Source organism: Castanea sativa, chromosome 5, assembly GCF_040712315.1.
Source record: "Castanea sativa cultivar Marrone di Chiusa Pesio chromosome 5, ASM4071231v1".
NCBI lineage: Eukaryota > Viridiplantae > Streptophyta > Magnoliopsida > Fagales > Fagaceae > Castanea > Castanea sativa.
The window spans coordinates 59,918,480-59,936,150 of record NC_134017.1 but is presented as its reverse complement, the minus strand read 5'-3'; the positions used below and the strand labels follow the sequence as shown (position 1 = coordinate 59,936,150).

The following is a 17,671-nucleotide window of genomic DNA, read 5'->3' as shown; positions in this document are numbered from 1 at the left end:
CACCAGACAAGGAAATAGAGACCCAGAACTCATACACTTTGTGAGAAGCGACTGCATTTTTGCATCTTAGGGTTTTGTAACCAAGTGCTTCTTGATTTTCATTGTTTATGAAGTGAAGAACTTTACAGCCAACAATGATCATTTAAGTTACTAGAGTTACTCAAGTACTAGGATCCATGTAAAGGAGTTAGTCACAAATTGGAGATTTGTGCAACAAAAGAAAGAAGTGTGCTACAAGATCAAGTCCAATTGAGTATTGGAGCAAAGGTTCAATTGTAAGTTGGTATTTTGGGATAGGTCAAGGTAGTGGTAAGATTCCTCATACTTGTAACCGCTTGATTATTGATTAGTAGATTTTTTGGAGTAGGGACCGTAAATTCACCCAGTGGGGGTTTTTTCCTTTCGAGAAGTTTTTTTCTATTCGTTAATAAATCACTGTGTCATTTTAATTTCCACTGCATTTAGTTTATTTGGTGATTTGTTGGTGCCTCTACAATTTGCATCTAATTTAACCTAATTAATCAACTTGGGTAATTAAATTAATTAACCGGGTCAATATATTATAACCCAACAATATAGTTACAAATTTTAGTTTAGAATGCAAATATTAAGCTTTTCATAACAAAATTCTCTCTATTTTGGATCAAGATCCTTTAGATTTCCTAGGTTATTCTACGATATATGTTTCTTTTAATCTTAATTGACTTTTCTTTTTAAAATATATGGTTGAGATTATGTCACATTAGCTATATTACAGATAAACAAATTGTATAAATATATATACTTAATATTGGATTGTAATTTTGTACATAAAAGTTTATAAGATAATTTTTCGAAAGCCAATGAGTCTCGTTTTAATTTTTTTCCCCCTTTTTGTAACAAAACAATGTTGTTTTAAATTAGTTACAAATTTTAATTTAGAAAGCAAATGCTAAGCTTTTTGTAATAGTATCTTTGTATTTCGAATCAAGATCCTCTACTCTACCATATAGTTTTTTTTTTTTAAATCTTAATATTTCATTTTAAAATAAATTATTGAGATTATACCATGTCATAATCCTCTGACAAAAACCTTAAGTATGTCAATTTTTAAAAAAAAATTCCCTCCAAAATTAAATTTTAAAAAAAAATTATTTGAACTTTAAAAGAAAACCATACATGAACTCTCCTTTGTTACGTTGCGGAGAAAAAAAAAGAAGTGATGATCAAAGCTTTTAGCATGTTATAAATTTACCATTTCATGTCTTTATTATATATCCGAAACTTGATCTTGTTTGTTCAATTTAGTATGGACCATTTCTTATGTCCCATACAAGAGAATTCTTTATTCTTTATTATTATTTTTGGTAAAAATGCAATTAACACCCACCAAGTTTCACCAATATTTTTCTTCTAAAGAAAAAGTTTCATCAAGATTCATTTTAGGCAACTACTTTTACTGTGGTTCAATTGATTTTTATAAGTTTCAACTTTATTCAATGAAGGTTTTTTTGTCAACTTTCATCTAAGGTTGCTGTTAATTGTCCGTAATTTTCTCCCTTTTTTTTCTAATTTTTTTGATTAAAAAATCCTATTAATCATTAAAATATATTTTTCCATAATTTCTTTTTTTTTAAAAAGCATTAAATTAATGAAGAACACTAAGATATTTTCTTTGAAAAAAAAAAAAAAAAAACTTAACAGTTTGAATGAATTCTATTTTTACAACTTTGAATTTTCATTTGAATGCACAACCAGTGGCCGGGGCCTAAATCCATTTCCCAAACCTGGACTACACAATCGAAGTGTTTGTGGACAGGCAGGTAGTGAAAATCCCGAACGGCATGACGGTCCTCCAAGCATACAGGTAGATTCACTTCGATGTTGATTCACTTTGTCTTTGCTACTGAGAAGTAGGACCTGAATCCATGGAAGACCATTTTGTTTTTCTTGAACTTATTTCACCTTGCATCAACATATTGTTGCTGGGCTGTATGTTCATGAAGAATCCGTTTGGGCCAATTTATTTATTTATTTCAATTTTGGTCAATGACCTGAATTATTTATGAGATCTGTGAGATGTGTGATTCTTGGATCTATAGTTGAATTTCAGCAGATGAAATTTCCATTTGGTTACCAAGAAAATGCAAGAAAGATCATAAGAGAGTTGAGAAAATATCAAAAAGATGATTTTTTTTTTAAGAAGATAAAGTAAAGAAAAAAATTTAACAGTTTGAATGGATTGCGAATGACTGGATTTTGGCCATGCGTTTGGATTGATTGGGCTGTTCCTTTCTTTCTTTCTTTTTTGGTTGTTAAGAAAATTTCTCAGTGTCTTCATTGATTTAATGCCTTTTTAAAAAAAAATGGAATTTTTTAAATAATTAATTGTATTTTTAATTTTAAAAAATCATAAATAATGAGAAAATGTTGAACACTTAAATACAACATTTAATGGAAGTTGAAATTTAATGGATTTTTTTTTTTTCTGTTAATTTTGTGCAAACTTTTGACAAAAATATTTGTGTAGGATGTCTAACTTGTCATTGTGATATATATGACAGTTACATTTTGTGATTAATTGGACTACTTGCCTTGATTTTTTTTTCCACCTTATCAAGTTTTTATGAGTAATATTACAACCAAAAACTCTACAAACTCTTTTACAATATTTTTACAAACATCTGATGTAGTTTTAGTATTTTCTAAATAATTATTGGTAAGCAAAAGTGTGATATTTTTACTAACATCACACTTTTGCTTATCAATTATCATTTGGAGAATGCTAAAATCATATTAATTGTTTGTAAAAATATTGTAAAAACATTTATGTCTTTAGCCCTATTTCTATCAATTATACGGATTACCAAAATATACCAATTTAGTTAAAATTATAATTTACCCTAAAACTTAATAAAATAAAATACAACAAAACATAGATTTAGAAAATATAATGCAATCCACGTGTTTAAATGAACTTATTTATCATTTTATTAGTGTAAAAATAATTGTACATTGAAACGAAATGAAATGAACAACTTATTAAAACATACACACACATAAAAATGGACAGATTTGGCTTTGCCAACGTTTAAATCAAACCCCATGTGATGTGCTTGCTTTACTGCAATTTTATTTTGAGCCAACTCTATATAAAGATTAGATATATTACAATTTAGGGTAAATTACAAAGTTAGTTCTTATCCTCTACACCATATCTCAATTTAATTTTTAACTTTTCAATTGTGTCAATTTGGTACTTAACTTTTTTAGTGTCATGTCAATTTAATCTCTTTCATTGTTTCTTGGATGGAAAAAGCTAGTATTACTACAACAAACTTGAGTCTTTTCAACATTTTTTTTTTATCTACGGTTACTAAAAAATGTTAATAAAACCCTTAAGTTTCTATGGTTGTACTCAACTGTTGATCAAAATAAGGAAATTAACCTACTTATTTCCAAATTGGCACAACTGTTGAAACAAGTGTAAAAAAAAATATAAAAAAAATAGAAGTTTTATCCATGGGCTTGATGAATGTAGAAGATAAACTACATCTTTTATCTACGGTTGTCAGTGTTGAAAATTAGAAACACGAAACTTAAATAAAGCTACAGAACAAATCAAAGTTTTATAGATAGCTCTCACAGTTTCTCATTTTCTCTCTAGTAGCTCAAATCTCTCTCACACAAAACTTAGAAATTTCAAAGCTAATTTCATAGCTCTCAATCATGGAAATTTCGAAGCTCTAGGTCATGGCAATTGCATAGCTATTGGTCTCTCAACGCGATGGCTCTGTCTCATCGTCACTCACAAGATCGAGCTCTGTCTCATCGTCACTCACAAGATCGAAGGCGAAGTATTCAGTCAACTCCTCTACTCTTCGCCTACCTCATCTAATCTCCCCCAATTTCTGGGGTTCCAAGCTCAATCGCCACTGCGACACAAAGATCATTTTGCTTGATTCGTCTCGATGCTTCAATAGAGGCAAATTCGGTGCGTTTTCATGTTTTGATTATAAATTGTAATGTTTGGTTCTTGGGAAAATTTTAGGGTGAATATTTAAATTCTCCCTCACTTCCTCTCTCCCCAAACCACCAAGGTTCCCTCTCTCTCTCTCTCTCCCTCTTCCTGTGTATATGCCTATATATAGGTTTTTGTATCTTTGGCTTTGTGTTTTGTTTCAGAGTCTACTACAAAGGATGGTCAAGCTAATAATGTAAGTTTCTTCTAATTTTTTTTCTTTGTTCCATAACTAATCCTTAGTTTCAATTATTCTTATTATTATTAATTGGAATTCTATAGCGTTCACTTATTTTCTGCCGGATTAGTGATCATAGTAGTTTTTTTTTTTTTTTTTGTTACTTTATAGTGATTGGTTGATATTGGGGTGTGCTTTATTGCTTTTTTGGTTCCCATCAAATGTGCTTTAATAATGAATTTTGTTAATTTTTATGAAATAATTCTTGAGATTGAATATGTAGAAGGATATTCTTACCATTTAATTATCAGCATATGTGCAATATATGGTACTGAGCATTGAGAATGAAACTGACTTGCATTTTTTTTTATACTGACTTGCCTTTTTTTATTATTAGATACTTTGTTTTTTGTTGGCTGAATCACGAATTCATGTTACCAATGGCAATGATGGTTGTAGAATGTAAACTTGTATCTTGAGTTGGAAGATGGTTCAAACTATGAGAGGTTTATGATAAGTTTTTGTTTAGAAAACACGGGTGTGATACTTCCCTTGAAAGCTAAATCCTTTTTAGGCACTTTATTAATCCTTGGAAGCTTCATTGCTTATGCAAGAATCGGAAAACCCATTATTAGTGTATCTTTTGAATTTGATAGGAAGGTTTTATTTGACTTGGACTTGGTAGAATGCTAAAGTGATATGGGCAGTTTACTACACCAGTAATTTGTAATTAACTAGAATGCTCAAAGGGTGTATGCTGTTAAGAAGCTGAAAAATAAAAATGAAAAATTTAAAATAATTCAGTCCCATGAGATAAAGAAAATCTGAAATAATAAATTCCAAAATAATCTTGGTTATGCTCCCTGCATTAATTATGGAGACCTTCTGGTCTGTCACATATAGTTCCTATGTTTGAAGACTCAGATAGCGTAATTTGGTTAGAAGACTCATGTTAAGGAAGTGAGCATGCAAATATCTAGTGTTCTTTTACTTCCTTACTAGAGAGTTTATTTTTTAATTTTTTATTATTAAAGGGCTGAGAATTATTTGCTGAGAGTGCTGAGGTTTTTCTTGTACTTTCTTAGTGATTTGATTACTATCAATGCAGTTTGGTGAAATGGATATTGATGGATCATTGGTTGCTAGTCATTCCTCTGTATTTGAAGACATTATCATGGTTAATAATGGTTGCCTATGCTGTACTGTGCGAGGAGATCTTGTTAAAATGCTTTTGAAGTTAGTTAAGGAAAAATGGGACAAATTTGATCATATTGTTATAGAAACAACAGGTATTTTACATTAATACCTTTGCAATGCCAATTATCATTTTTTATGTAAGCAGTGGGGGTGGAGGTTTTATTTTATGTATTTACTCAAATTCTAAAATGACTGATTAGTATAGAGGTATCAATCTTGAAGCATAAGTTGAATCTCATTTGGTATGAATTCCAAGTGGATCTTTCATCAAAATAAGAAAAAAGATGAAAATTAGAACTTATTATAAAAAAGAAGATGAAAGGATATGTATATAAAAAAAATCTTCACCAGTTTTCTTTGTTGAATTTATAAACCTCATGTTCAACGGCTTCTTGTTCTTGATCTTGAAGATTTGCTGAATAGCTCTTGTCATTCCTTTAGTATGATGTTATGCCATTTATGGATTTTTTTTTTTAAAAGTAAATTTTGGCTCCAACAGGAGGGGGAAGGAGTGATTTGAACTGTTGACTCCACTTATGAGGCGTGGTCTCTAGCCGATTATGCTATCCCTTGGGTTTGTCTTTTATGGATGTTATTTTAGGGGAAAAAAAGAGAGGTGAAACCTCGGAGTTTACTAACTCCATCAAGTGCAGGTACTGAAAGCTACTTTTTAATTCTTGGAATCTTTTTTGTAGGCCTTGCTAAGACAGCTCCTGTTATAGAAACATTTTGTAGCGATGAACTGGTTTCACGTTATTTGAAACTAGATGGAGTTGTTACTTTGGTTGACTCGAAGCATGCCATGCAACATTTGAATGAAGTCAAACCAAGATTTGTGGTGAATGCGGCGGTAGAACAAGTTGCCTATGCCAACTGTATTATTTTCAACAAGGTGAATTTTGATTTCTTGCCTTGAAATGCTATGGTTCTAAGTTTTCTGTTGCGAAGAGATGTATGTCTACTATTAATCTATTTTGGCCGCCCAAATTAATTAGATTTTTTCCCATATTGGCAGATAGATTTAGTCAGTAAGGCTGAGTTGGAGGTACCGACTAAGAAAATCAAGGTAAGTTTTTCTGTTGTATATGAATGCTCTGTTTAGTTTGTTAAGTAGTGAGGGCCTGATAAGTAGGAGAGAAGAGATACAGGTGGTAGGTTGTTTGGGATGGGTTGGTCCTTCTCGCCCCAATTCAAAAGATGTAGGGTGGTTGTCGGAAGAGGATGCACTGGAAGCAAAAATGTAGGTTGGCTCCCCTGTGGAGAAATTAGAGTCATGTGATGTACTGATGTATCATGCATACATTTTTGAAGATCACATGCTCATCAATCAAGAAAAGGAGTGCAAGGTCATTATAGATTAGAAAAGTACACACATAAAAACACGCCCTTTATGTGGGACATGATAAACTTCATAGTATGGTCTGATGTCATGAAGTTACAATTAATAATTGGTGCTACATGGATTGGTAATATGTCATTTCTTTCTGTACCATCTTTTAGTTGCAGCTTTTTTTGCTTTGTTTCATTGAGTTCTGTGCATTACCTTTCTATCTAAGAGTTACTTTTATCTTACAACTTTTTCACTTTTGGTTCTTTGTGCCAGCATATCAATGGGATTGCACAAATTAAGCTAGCTAAATTTGGATTTGTTGACATGGACTTTGTTTTGGGAGTGGGAGGATATGATCTTGAAAGGTTGTTGTCTAATCTGTTTCTGCCAGTAATCTTACAATGTCAAAGTCTTCCTCTTGAATTTTATTTCTTCTTTGTAGTATTTATTTGCAATTGAACCTACCCCTGTTTTATTGGACTTACGGTTTAGTTGAGCTGAGAATATTTATGTGCTTAACCTTCCCTTTTGTGTTTGTGCACGTGCACAAGTTTTGCTTGGCACTACCAAATTCTTAATGCACATTAATATTTCAATCTGTATGATTTGAATTCATCTTTGATGATATGTCAAATGCCTTCATTTTGCAGATTTGACTTTGAAGCTCACCTAGATCCTCATATTTCCTTAGAGAGATGTATGTGTTCTTCACCTAATCCTTATATTTCCTTTTCCCTGGCGTTTGAAGTGAAAAGAAAATAATGCTAGGTACAATATTCCATCAAATACAAAGAGGATGTTGTTGATGCTAGTAGAACCTTGAGAAGTTATGAAGTTGGTGATGATCTTGATGAAGGTATGTAGCAAATTATGCAGCAAACAAGAACTCTCCAAATACCTTTTAGTGTACAAGGATTGGCTATTGTAAATATTTTTTAAGTGTACTATTCAAAACAGGTTTTGTGTAGCAAGTAGTGATTCATGTTTCAAATTTAAAAATGTAAAGGACAATAGACAGAGTAGTTGAGTTATGTAGATTTGTACAATTTGTTTCATTGTGTTAAAAGGGTAGTTGATTGGCTGATGTAATTCAATTTGGAATTGAACATTTGCATTTACATTTATGTTTTGAATCAGGTTATTAAATTTTGATCAATAAGAAAAAGTGCATTCAAAATTTTTTTTATTAAAGAAAAGAATTATTTCAACATTTACAAACCGTTGAAATTTATCTCAAGGTACCTTTTACCCACGGTTGAGTGCATGTGGAAAAAAGTAACAAGCATACTTTTATAATAATTAATTGTTGATAAAAGTGTAACATTTTTTTTTTACGGTTGCATAGGATTATAAAATTTATTCCTAATGAGATTAGGATTATTTTTTTTAAGTGTCTAGCATTATTATGGTTCTTCATCTTAAAAACTTTTATTTTAAAATATCTAGTGGGAGAGAGATATAAGGGTTGGATCTCACGGCCTCTATTGTTAGTTCATAGTAGTGTGAAATAGATACTGTCTTTGCCTCGAGCTTAGCATTCCATGCGGAGAGTATTTATTTTATGGCCTTACAAGATTGAATTTCCTGGTTTATAGTGGTTTGATAAACACCTTGTCTTAGTTTCGAGCTTTGCATTCCATGCGGAGGGTGTTTTATCATGGTACTACAAAATAAGCCTGTTAAAGGGATGAAATGCGGTTACACATGATTCTAGACAATGGTATACACTAGACTAAGTATTATAGTATCCTCTATGCTGAGTTCTTACTATTATTACTTAGAGGCTAAATTTAAAACGGCATATTATTAGTGTTTGATAAGAGTTATCATGATAGCACTAATAATGAGAATAGTTCTCAATCAATTATAGTATTTTATGTTCACTCTATGCTGAGGGATATTGAATATGAGATTGGGTTGTCGTTACATATATTATTTTATGGTTTTATTAAGCTTCCATATTATATGCTTTTATGCTAAATTGATAATGTCCAATTTACTTATTATATTCATGTTTATTATTTTCAGATTTTGTCATGGCATCATTTAGCCCACTTGTTTCTATTCTTAACCAAAACAAACTGACTGGATCCAACTATGTTGACTGGAAAAGAAATTTGGACATTATTCTTACTGCTGAAGAGCACAAGTATGTGCTTACTCAACCATGTCCTAACTTTCCTTCATTAAATGCTCATCTTGAGGAAAAACAGCGATATGATCGTTGGCAGAAATCTAATGAGATCACTAAGTGCTACATCCTAGCATCTATCTCAAATGTTCTACAGCATTAAATGCAGGATGTAGAACTTGCTTCGGACATAATGCATAGTCTGAAGGAGATGTTTGGTGAGCAAGGCCGTTCTGCAAGGCAAGAAACCATGAGGCAAATTTATAATACCAAAATGGCTGCAGGAAGTTCAGTGAGGGAGCATTGTCTTAGGATGATTGCTAATCTGAACACATTAGAAGTTTTAGGTGCCGACATTGATGGAGAATCCCAAGTGGATATGATACTCCAGTCATTACCAGAATCATTCAAGGAATTCAAACTCAATTATAATATGAACAAAAAGATTTATTCTTTTTCTGAATTAATGAATGAGTTAGTGGCGGCGGAAGGCATCCTTGGTACTTCTAGTGTTGAAGCTAATGTGGGTGAAGCTTCTACTTCTCAACCTAAGTCGAAAGGTAAGGGTAAGAAGAAGAAGAAGAAGAAGGACTTCACTAAGAAAGATGGTAAACAAATTGCCTTAGGGGTTGCCAACAAAGGAAAGAAAACTAAAGGAAAGTGTTTCCATTGTGGTGAGAAAGGACATTGGAAGAGGAATTGTCCAACATTCAAGGCTGCCAAGAATAAGGGTATGAAAAGTTCATTTATTCTTGAAATATGTTTGGTACAGAATCCAACAGATTTCTGGTGTGTGGATTCAGGTTGTACTAATCATATCTGCAATTCTTTGCAGGGGTTCCAGGAGACCAGAAAGTTGAATGAGGGAGAACTATTTCTTACTTTGGCTGATGGGAGCAAGATTCCGGTTGAAGCTGTTGGAGTGTTTAATTTGCGTTTTAAGTCTAGAGTTTTAATATTGGAAGACTGTTTGTATGTACCTAATGTTCGTAGGAATTTAATTTCTACAACTTACTTAGGTAAACATGGATATTGTGTTATCCTGAAAAACAATGTTGTAATAAAGAATGATAAAGTGTTTATCTGTTCTGGCAATATTGTGGATGGTCTTTATATTTTAACTCCTGATAAGCATGAATTATACAATTCTGAATTAGATAGTAAGTCTCATGTGAAATCATTAAAGAGAAAGTTTCCTTCTACTAGTGATGCATATCTATGGCACTTGCGTTTAGGTCATATTAATTCAAGTAGGATTCAAAGACTAATCAAAGATTAATCAAAGATGGACTTTTATAGCTCATGGACTTTGATGGTTTTCCAGTTTGCGAATCTTGTTTAGAAGGTAAGATGACCAAACGACCTTTTAATGCAAAGAGTAGAAGAGCCCAAGATTTGCTAGAACTAGTACATTCAGATGTATGTGGTCCTATGTCAATCCAAGCAAGAGGTGGCTATGAGTATTTCATTACTTTCACTGATGATTACTCTAGATTTGGTTATGTGTACCTAATGAAATGGAAGTCCGAAGCCTTTGAAAAGTTCAAAGAGTTTAGGGCTGAAGTTGAGAATCAATTGGGTAAACACATAAAGGTCATTCGATCTGATCGAGGTGACGAATACCTTCTTGGTGATTTTAAGGATTACTTGACTGAAAATGGGATTATATCCCAATTGACTGCACCTGGAACTTCACAACAAAATGGTGTAGCAGAAAGAAGGAATAGGACTCTTTTAGATATGGTTAGGTCCATGTTGAGTTATTCGACTCTACCAATTTCTTTTTGGGGATATGCCTTAAATACTGCAATGTATCTTCTGAATTTAGTACCTTCGAAGTCTATTCCTAAAACACCTGTAGAGTTGTGGAATGGGCATAAGCCTAGTATGAGACATCTCCACATTTGGGGTTGTCCAGCACATGTGTTGAAAGGAAAGTCTGACAAGTTACAGTCTAAAACATAAGTGGTATTTTTTGTAGGGTATCCAAAAGGAACAGTTGAAGGTTTATTCTACAGTCATAAGGATAATAAAGTGTTTATTAGCACAAATGCCAAATTCTTGGAAAATGACTATGCGAATAATTTTACTCCTAGAAGTAGAGTTGTCTTGGCTGAAATGAATGAACCTGTAGTTGAACAACCAATGGATGAAACTAGGGATGATGTGGCTGTATTAGATACACCACAAGATACTACTCATAAGATGTCTAGTACACAAGTGCCTCGTCGTAGTGGGAGAATTGTTCGGCCTCCTATAAGATTCATAGGTTTGGGAGAAACTTATGAGGCTATCTCAGAAGAGGCTGAATCGGATCCTTACACTTATGATGAAGCAATGAGTGATATAGATGTACATCATTGGGTCCAAGCTATGAAATCTGAATTGGATTCTATGGATTCCAATCATGTATGGGATCTTGTAAAGGCGCCTAATGGCATTAAACCTGTTGGTTGCAAATGGGTTTACAAGAGGAAGAGAGGGATGGATGGAAAGGTTGAAACCTTTAAAGCAAGACCAGTGGCGAAAGGGTATACACAAAAAGAAGGTATTGATTATGATGAAACTTTTTCGCCAGTAGCCATGCTTAAATCTATCAGAATTCTCTTATCCATTGCTGCTCATTATGATTATGAGATTTGGCAAATGGATGTCAAGACTGCAATTCTTAATGGCAATCTTGAAAAAGAAATATACATATTGCAACCAGAAGGTTTCATAGCAAAGAGCCAAGAGCATATGGTATGCAAGTTGAATAGGTCCATTTATGGACTTAAACAAGCATCTAGGTCATGGAACATCAGATTTGATCAAGCAATCAAGTCATTTGGTTACGAACAAAATCTTGATGAACCATGTGTGTACAAAAGACATCGAGACAAAGTAGTAATGCTTCTTTTTAGACATGGAGTTCCTTTGTCTGATGACCAAAGGCCTAAGACTCAAGAGGAAGAAAATATGATGAGACAAGTTCCCTATGCTTCTGCAGTGGGAAGTCTCATGTATGCCATGCTTTGTACTAGACCAGATATTTATTATTCAGTTGGCATGGTCAGCCGATATCAATCAAATCTAGGACCAAAACATTGGCAAGCTGTAAAGCATATTCTCAAGTATCTTAGGAGAACGAGAGATTATATGCTTGTTTACCATAGTGAGGATTTGATTTCCATTGGCTATACAGATTCAGACTTTCAGTCAGATCTAGATTTCAGAAAATCCACTTCAGGATGTGTTTTCACCTTGGGAGGTGGAGCCATAAGTTGGAGGAGCGTCAAGCAATCTTGTATTGCGGACTCCACCATGGAAGCCGAGTACGATGCTGCTTGTGAAGCAGCAAAGGAGACTGTTTGGCTCAAGAAATTCCTTTATGATCTTGGTGTTGTGAGAATGGAGCAAGTTCCCATCACATTGTTTTGTGACAATAGTGGAGCGGATGCACAATCCAAAGATCCAAGGAATCACAAGAAAGGAAAGCACATTGAGAGGAAGTACCACATCATTCGAGACATTGTTGCTCGTGGAGATGTTGTGGTAGCAAAGATTAAAAGTGCAAATAATCTAGCAGATCCCTTTACTAAAGCCTTGCCTCAAAGGACTTTCGAGTCACATTTGGAGGGAATGGGAGTTAGATTAGTGCACAATAGTCTTTAGGGCAAGTGGGAGATTGTTAGGATTTGTGCCCTTAAATCCTATTGTATGATGCTATGTATGATATTATGTATGACATTATGTATGACATGATGTATGACTTAATATTGTGATTGATAAAGTTATTTTATTATTTTCTAAAATAATGGTAACATGAATATGAGACATTATCATACATAATCATGAGATGCATTGTATGTGATTTATGTGAAAAGTCACAGAAGATGTAAATCACAAGTTCTTTGTAAACTAAGAATTTATAGTTCATAGTCGGTGATGAAATTGGGCATTTTATCTGCGAAGACTATAACGTGTCAACTAAGATGATTTGTCTTGATCATGGAAGTAGAGACTTCTAGTTGATATGTTGATATGTTTTAAGAGTTAAAACATATTGAACAGGACCGCTGTGAGATTTATTATTCTCCTAATGACTGACAAATGAATAATAAATCTCACGACTTCTATTTGCATGAACTCTTAATCCTGAGAGAATAATGGACCTGATCATGAAGTGTAGGTTACTTTGATATATCAGGAGTGAGACCTGAAGTGACGGTCAAAACCTCAGTATGTTGGGTAGCCACATTTAGTGTTGATGGAACATATATTCTCAATATGAAATTCATAGTCTCTTGATGGAGATATAAAATATTCTCTTGAGATAAGTTTAATGGTTTCAGTTATTCAGAGAGTTAGGCCTAACCACTTTAGTAAGAAATTACTAAAGTATATATTTATGAAATTGGATTTCATAAATATATAATGAATAACTTTAAAGAATTAAACCGGGTACTCAAGGATAAGATGTAGTAATTTACAAAGTGGCAGTTTACATTTATGACTTTGTGTTACTATGAATATTTTATGAAGGGGTTACGTGTATAATAAAGTCTTGGGATATAATTTATTAATAAGGCCTAGAGTGCAATTTTATTTATATAGTGGTATTAAATATAATTAATGGTAACTTTGGACTTGTCAAGAGTTGACGGAAAAGCCCAAAGCCCATTGGAGCTAGTGTCTTATTGGTCCCTTTTGGTCCCACTCCAAGCCACACACCAAAGCCCAATTGGAAAGGCCCAATAGGCCAGCCTGATTAGATAATCAGTTAGTTATAAAGGGAGAAACATACAGAATTTTTATAAGAAGAGGTTAGAAAAGAAAAAGAAACGGTGTGTGAGAAAGTGTGAGACACACTTTCATTCTTCCTTTTGAAAAACTGATTGAGAGACCACACATCTTGGGCGTAAAGTGGAATTGGAGTGAAGATTAAAAGTGTTCCCAAGTGCTTCTAATCTTTGTTTGGAATTTCTCCATACCAAGGTACGTTATCTTGTTCTTAAATTCTAAAATTTACATTGTGCACGTTATCAATCATGAATGAAATAGACCCTAGTTCGTTGCTTCCGCTGTGGGTTTTGCATGAGATGCAAAACCAGAATTTTTCCTTCAACCACAATACCTTTTGAAGGCCTTACTGTCAAACTGCAACCCGTTATCCGAAATAAGCATATGGGGGATTCCAAACTTGGTGATTATGTTCTTCTAGATGAACTTTTTCACATCTACATCTCGAATGTTTGACAATGGCTCAACTGCAACCCATTTTGTAAAGTAATCAATCCCCACGAGTAGCCATCTTCTATTACCTGGCGCCCTTGGGAAAGGTCTTACAATGTCTAAACCCTATTGAGCAAAAGGCCAAGGACTAGAGAGAAGTTCCAGAACACCTCCTGGTTGATGAATATTGGGTGCAAACCTCTGACATTAATCACACTTCTTTGCATATTCCAGCGCTTCTCTCTGCATATTCGGCCACCAATACCCTTGCGTAAGAGCTCTATGAGCTAAGGACCTTCCACTTGTATGGCTTCCACAGATCCCTTCATGCGACTCCTCCAAAAGTAGTTCAGTTGCTTCGGGATATACACATAGCAAATATGGTCTTGAAAAAGAGTGTCTGTACAGCTTTTGATCCTCAAATAGCCAGAAACGAGGTGCCTTCCTGCGAATCTTATCCGCCTCCGACTTATCCTCAGGTAGGAGGTCACTCTTGAGGAAGGATACTATAGGATCTATCCAACTAGGGACCACCCTAATCTGATGAGTCTGAATGAAATTGCCACCCGTTACAGTAGGTTTAAATAAATCTTCAACGAGAATGACTCAAGGTAGATTTTGCAACGAGGACGTTGCAAGGGTGGCTAATGAATCAGCGTGTGTATTTCCATTCCTAGCTATATGCATCAAGGTAAAAGAATCAAATTTAGATTGTAAACACCTGACTTGAGATAAATATTCTTGCATCCTCGGATCTCTGGCCTCTAACTTTCCTTCAACTTGGCTTACCACTAGTTGCGAATCCGAGAACATTTGCACTCCCTTTCCATCCATCTTCTGAACCATATCCATCCCAACTAGCACAACTTCATATTCCGCTCCATTATTGGTGGCAATGAACCCCAACCTCAAGGATTTTTCAAAAGTAATTCCTTCAGGAGATACCAGCACTAGCCCCACTCCAGATCCTCTGTGATTCACTGCTCCGTCAACATACAACTACCACATCGGGAGTTCCTTACCCGAGATCATGCCAACTGATTTTCCATCCATGCGCATCCCCATAGCACTTTCTTCTAACGAAGGCTTAGCAAACTCTGTCACCAAATCGACGAGGACCTGACCTTTTACAGAAGTACGAGACATATATTTGATATCAAAAGCCCCTAAAATAGTTCCCCATTTGGCTACTCTTCGGTCCACTCAAATCCATTCCACTTATTCAGTAATTGGAAGAAAGGCCTACACCTATTTGCGGACCGAGAGATAAATCTATTGAGGGCAGCAGTCATCCTAGTCAGCTTTTGAACCTCCTTGGGATTCCGAGGTGGTTGTAGACTGTTGATCGCCCTAACTTGCGCATGATTGACTTCAATCCCTCTACAAGTCACCATGTAGCCAAGGAATTTACCAGATCCCACATCGAAGGAGCATTTAGTGGCATTAAAGCATAATTTGTATTTCCTCAGGGTCTAAAAGGTGTCATTTAGATCTTATACATGCATGTTCACCATCTTGCTCTTTACCACCATGTCATCCACATACACTTCAATTGTCCTGTCTAGTTGCACCTCGAACATCCTGGTCATCATCCTTTGATAGGTAGCCCCTGTATTTTTCAAACCAAAAGGCATTACCTTATAATGATAATTTCCCGTAGGAGTAATGAAGGTTGTCTTCTCATGATCACCTAAAGCCAAAGGTATTTGATGATAACCTTGGAAAGCATCTAAAAAACTCATCCGAGGATGCCCAACTATAGCATCCACTAATTGATCTATATGAGGCATTGGGAATGAATCCTTAGGACAGGCCCTGTTTAAATCCGTGAAGTCCACACACACTCTCCATTCCCGTTCTTTTTCTTCACAACTACTGTATGGGCCAACCATTCTAGATAAAACACCTCCTTGATTGCACCAGCCTTTTTGAGCTTGAGCACCTCTTCCTTAACAGCCTCAGAATGTTCCTTAGAAGAACGCCGAGGTGGCTGCCTCTATGGAGCGATGGCTAGATTGACATTCAAATGGTGACAGCTTGGATCAACTCTAGGGGCTTCATAAGCATCCCACGCAAACACATCTATATTGTTCTTCAAAAATGTGATCAACTCCATCTTCTCCTAAAGTGGCAATTAAACTCCCACCTGAAAGAATTTCTTAAGGTCATCATCTATAAGCAGTTTCTCCAATTCCTCACATGTAGCTTCTTCTACGGCCGCCACACTTGGTGCTGCCAGAGACCTTAATTGCTATGAGCCCCAGGTAGCTGAGGCCGAGGATTCTAGCCTAGGATGATGCATGATTGCCGCTGACATACACTATCTAGCTATAGACTGGTTACCCACAATTTCTTCAATCAGTTCCCCAAATGGGAATTTCACCTTGACATGTAAAGTTGAGGAGACGGCACCTAGAGCATGCAGCCAAGGCCTTGTCAATATGGCCGTATAAGGAGAATAAGTGTCTACTACAATGAAATCTACATTTACTATCTCTAAACCTGATTGCAAAGGTAACCAAATTTGCCCTTTTGGCATGACAGCATTTCCCTCAAAGCTTATCAACGGCGACTCATAAGCCATAAGATCCTCAAGCCTCAAATTGAGCCCCTTGAACAAGTTAGGATACATAATATCTGCACCATTGCCCTGATCGACCATCATCCTTCTCACATCATAGCCCCCTATCCTCACCTTAACAACCAATGCATCGTCATGTGGTTGGATAGTCCCAATCTTGTCTTCTTCCGAGAAGCCTAAAATAAGTGAAGCATAACCCTTGATCCTCTTTGGTTCAGAGTTAGACCCCTCGGCAAGAGTTCGCGACATAGACATCACCTTGGTGGGATAAGAACCAATCCTTCCGAGAGCAGCAAAAATAACATTAATCGTCCCCAAAGGAGGCCTTAACGTACTGTTGCCTTGGTTGACCGAAATTGAACGGCCTCCCTACCCATTGGGCTGACACAAAAGGTGCCTTAACTTCCCCTCCTTAACCAACTGCTCCAAATGGTTCCAAAGAGTCTTGTAATTCTCAGTAGTATGACCTCAGTCCAAATGGTTCTGATTACGCTTCATGGGATCCCCAGCCATCTTATTAGGCCACTTGAAATAGGGCTCATCCTGGACCTTCTCTAACACCTAATGCACCAGTTCTCGGAAGACAGTATTAACTACCTAAGGATTGTTAGAACCGGATTGCCCAGCAAAATCCCTTCGGGGCCTGTTACTGTTGTATCTGCCCGACTTGAAATCCCTCCTCTCTTGAGGGATAACCTTCGCCTTGCCCTTACCCTGTTGTTGATCTTCCTCATCCGTTTGTACTCATCTATGCGGTCCATAAGTCGACGCACACTTCTAACAGGCTTTTTGGTCAAAGATTTCCTTAGATCATGCTCATTAGGGAGACCCACCACGAAGGTCCTTTTTGCCACATCGTTGAAATCACCCTCAATCTCATTGAACATCTCCCAGTATTTGTCAGAGTATGTTTTTAGAGTCTGGGGGTCTCTTATAGCCATGGATAGTAACAAATCCAAAGGCCGAGGAACTCTACCACAAGTAATGAAATGTGAACCAAACGCCCTAGTGAGTTCCAAGAAGGAATCAATGGAACTTGC

The 17,671-nt window shown here is 35.5% G+C and overlaps 1 protein-coding gene across 24 annotated transcripts; it reads left to right on the top strand.

The window, feature by feature from the left end:
- The first annotated feature begins 3,531 nt into the window (after positions 1-3,531).
- LOC142636419 (uncharacterized) lies at positions 3,532-9,961 on the top strand. Of its 24 annotated transcripts, none has more exons than XM_075810650.1 (8): positions 3,536-4,196; positions 5,287-5,467; positions 5,875-5,949; positions 6,071-6,267; positions 6,391-6,441; positions 7,356-7,561; positions 8,734-9,567; positions 9,672-9,961. In XM_075810650.1, exons 7-8 carry the CDS (start codon positions 9,000-9,002, stop codon positions 9,698-9,700), a joined length of 597 nt encoding a protein of 198 aa, XP_075666765.1. In that variant the 5' UTR covers positions 3,536-4,196; positions 5,287-5,467; positions 5,875-5,949; positions 6,071-6,267; positions 6,391-6,441; positions 7,356-7,561; positions 8,734-8,999; the 3' UTR covers positions 9,701-9,961. The 24 variants fall into 24 exon arrangements, 18 of the variants coding, with proteins under 18 accessions (XP_075666768.1, XP_075666765.1, XP_075666764.1 ...); XM_075810649.1 differs by having other exon boundaries at positions 5,875-5,991; XM_075810646.1 differs by having other exon boundaries at positions 3,538-4,196; positions 5,875-6,267; positions 7,356-7,402; positions 7,499-7,561.
- The last annotated feature ends 7,710 nt before the right edge of the window (positions 9,962-17,671 follow it).

Coding starts and splice junctions, on each gene's coding strand:
- LOC142636419 (XM_075810637.1), top strand. CDS start 5,281: ATGCAGTTTGGTGAAATGGATATTGATGGATCATTGGTTGCTAGTCAT. Junction 6,268..6,390: donor ACTGTATTATTTTCAACAAG/GTGAATTTTGAT, acceptor CCATATTGGCAG/ATAGATTTAGTCAGTAAGGC. Junction 6,442..6,978: donor TACCGACTAAGAAAATCAAG/GTAAGTTTTTCT, acceptor TCTTTGTGCCAG/CATATCAATGGGATTGCACA.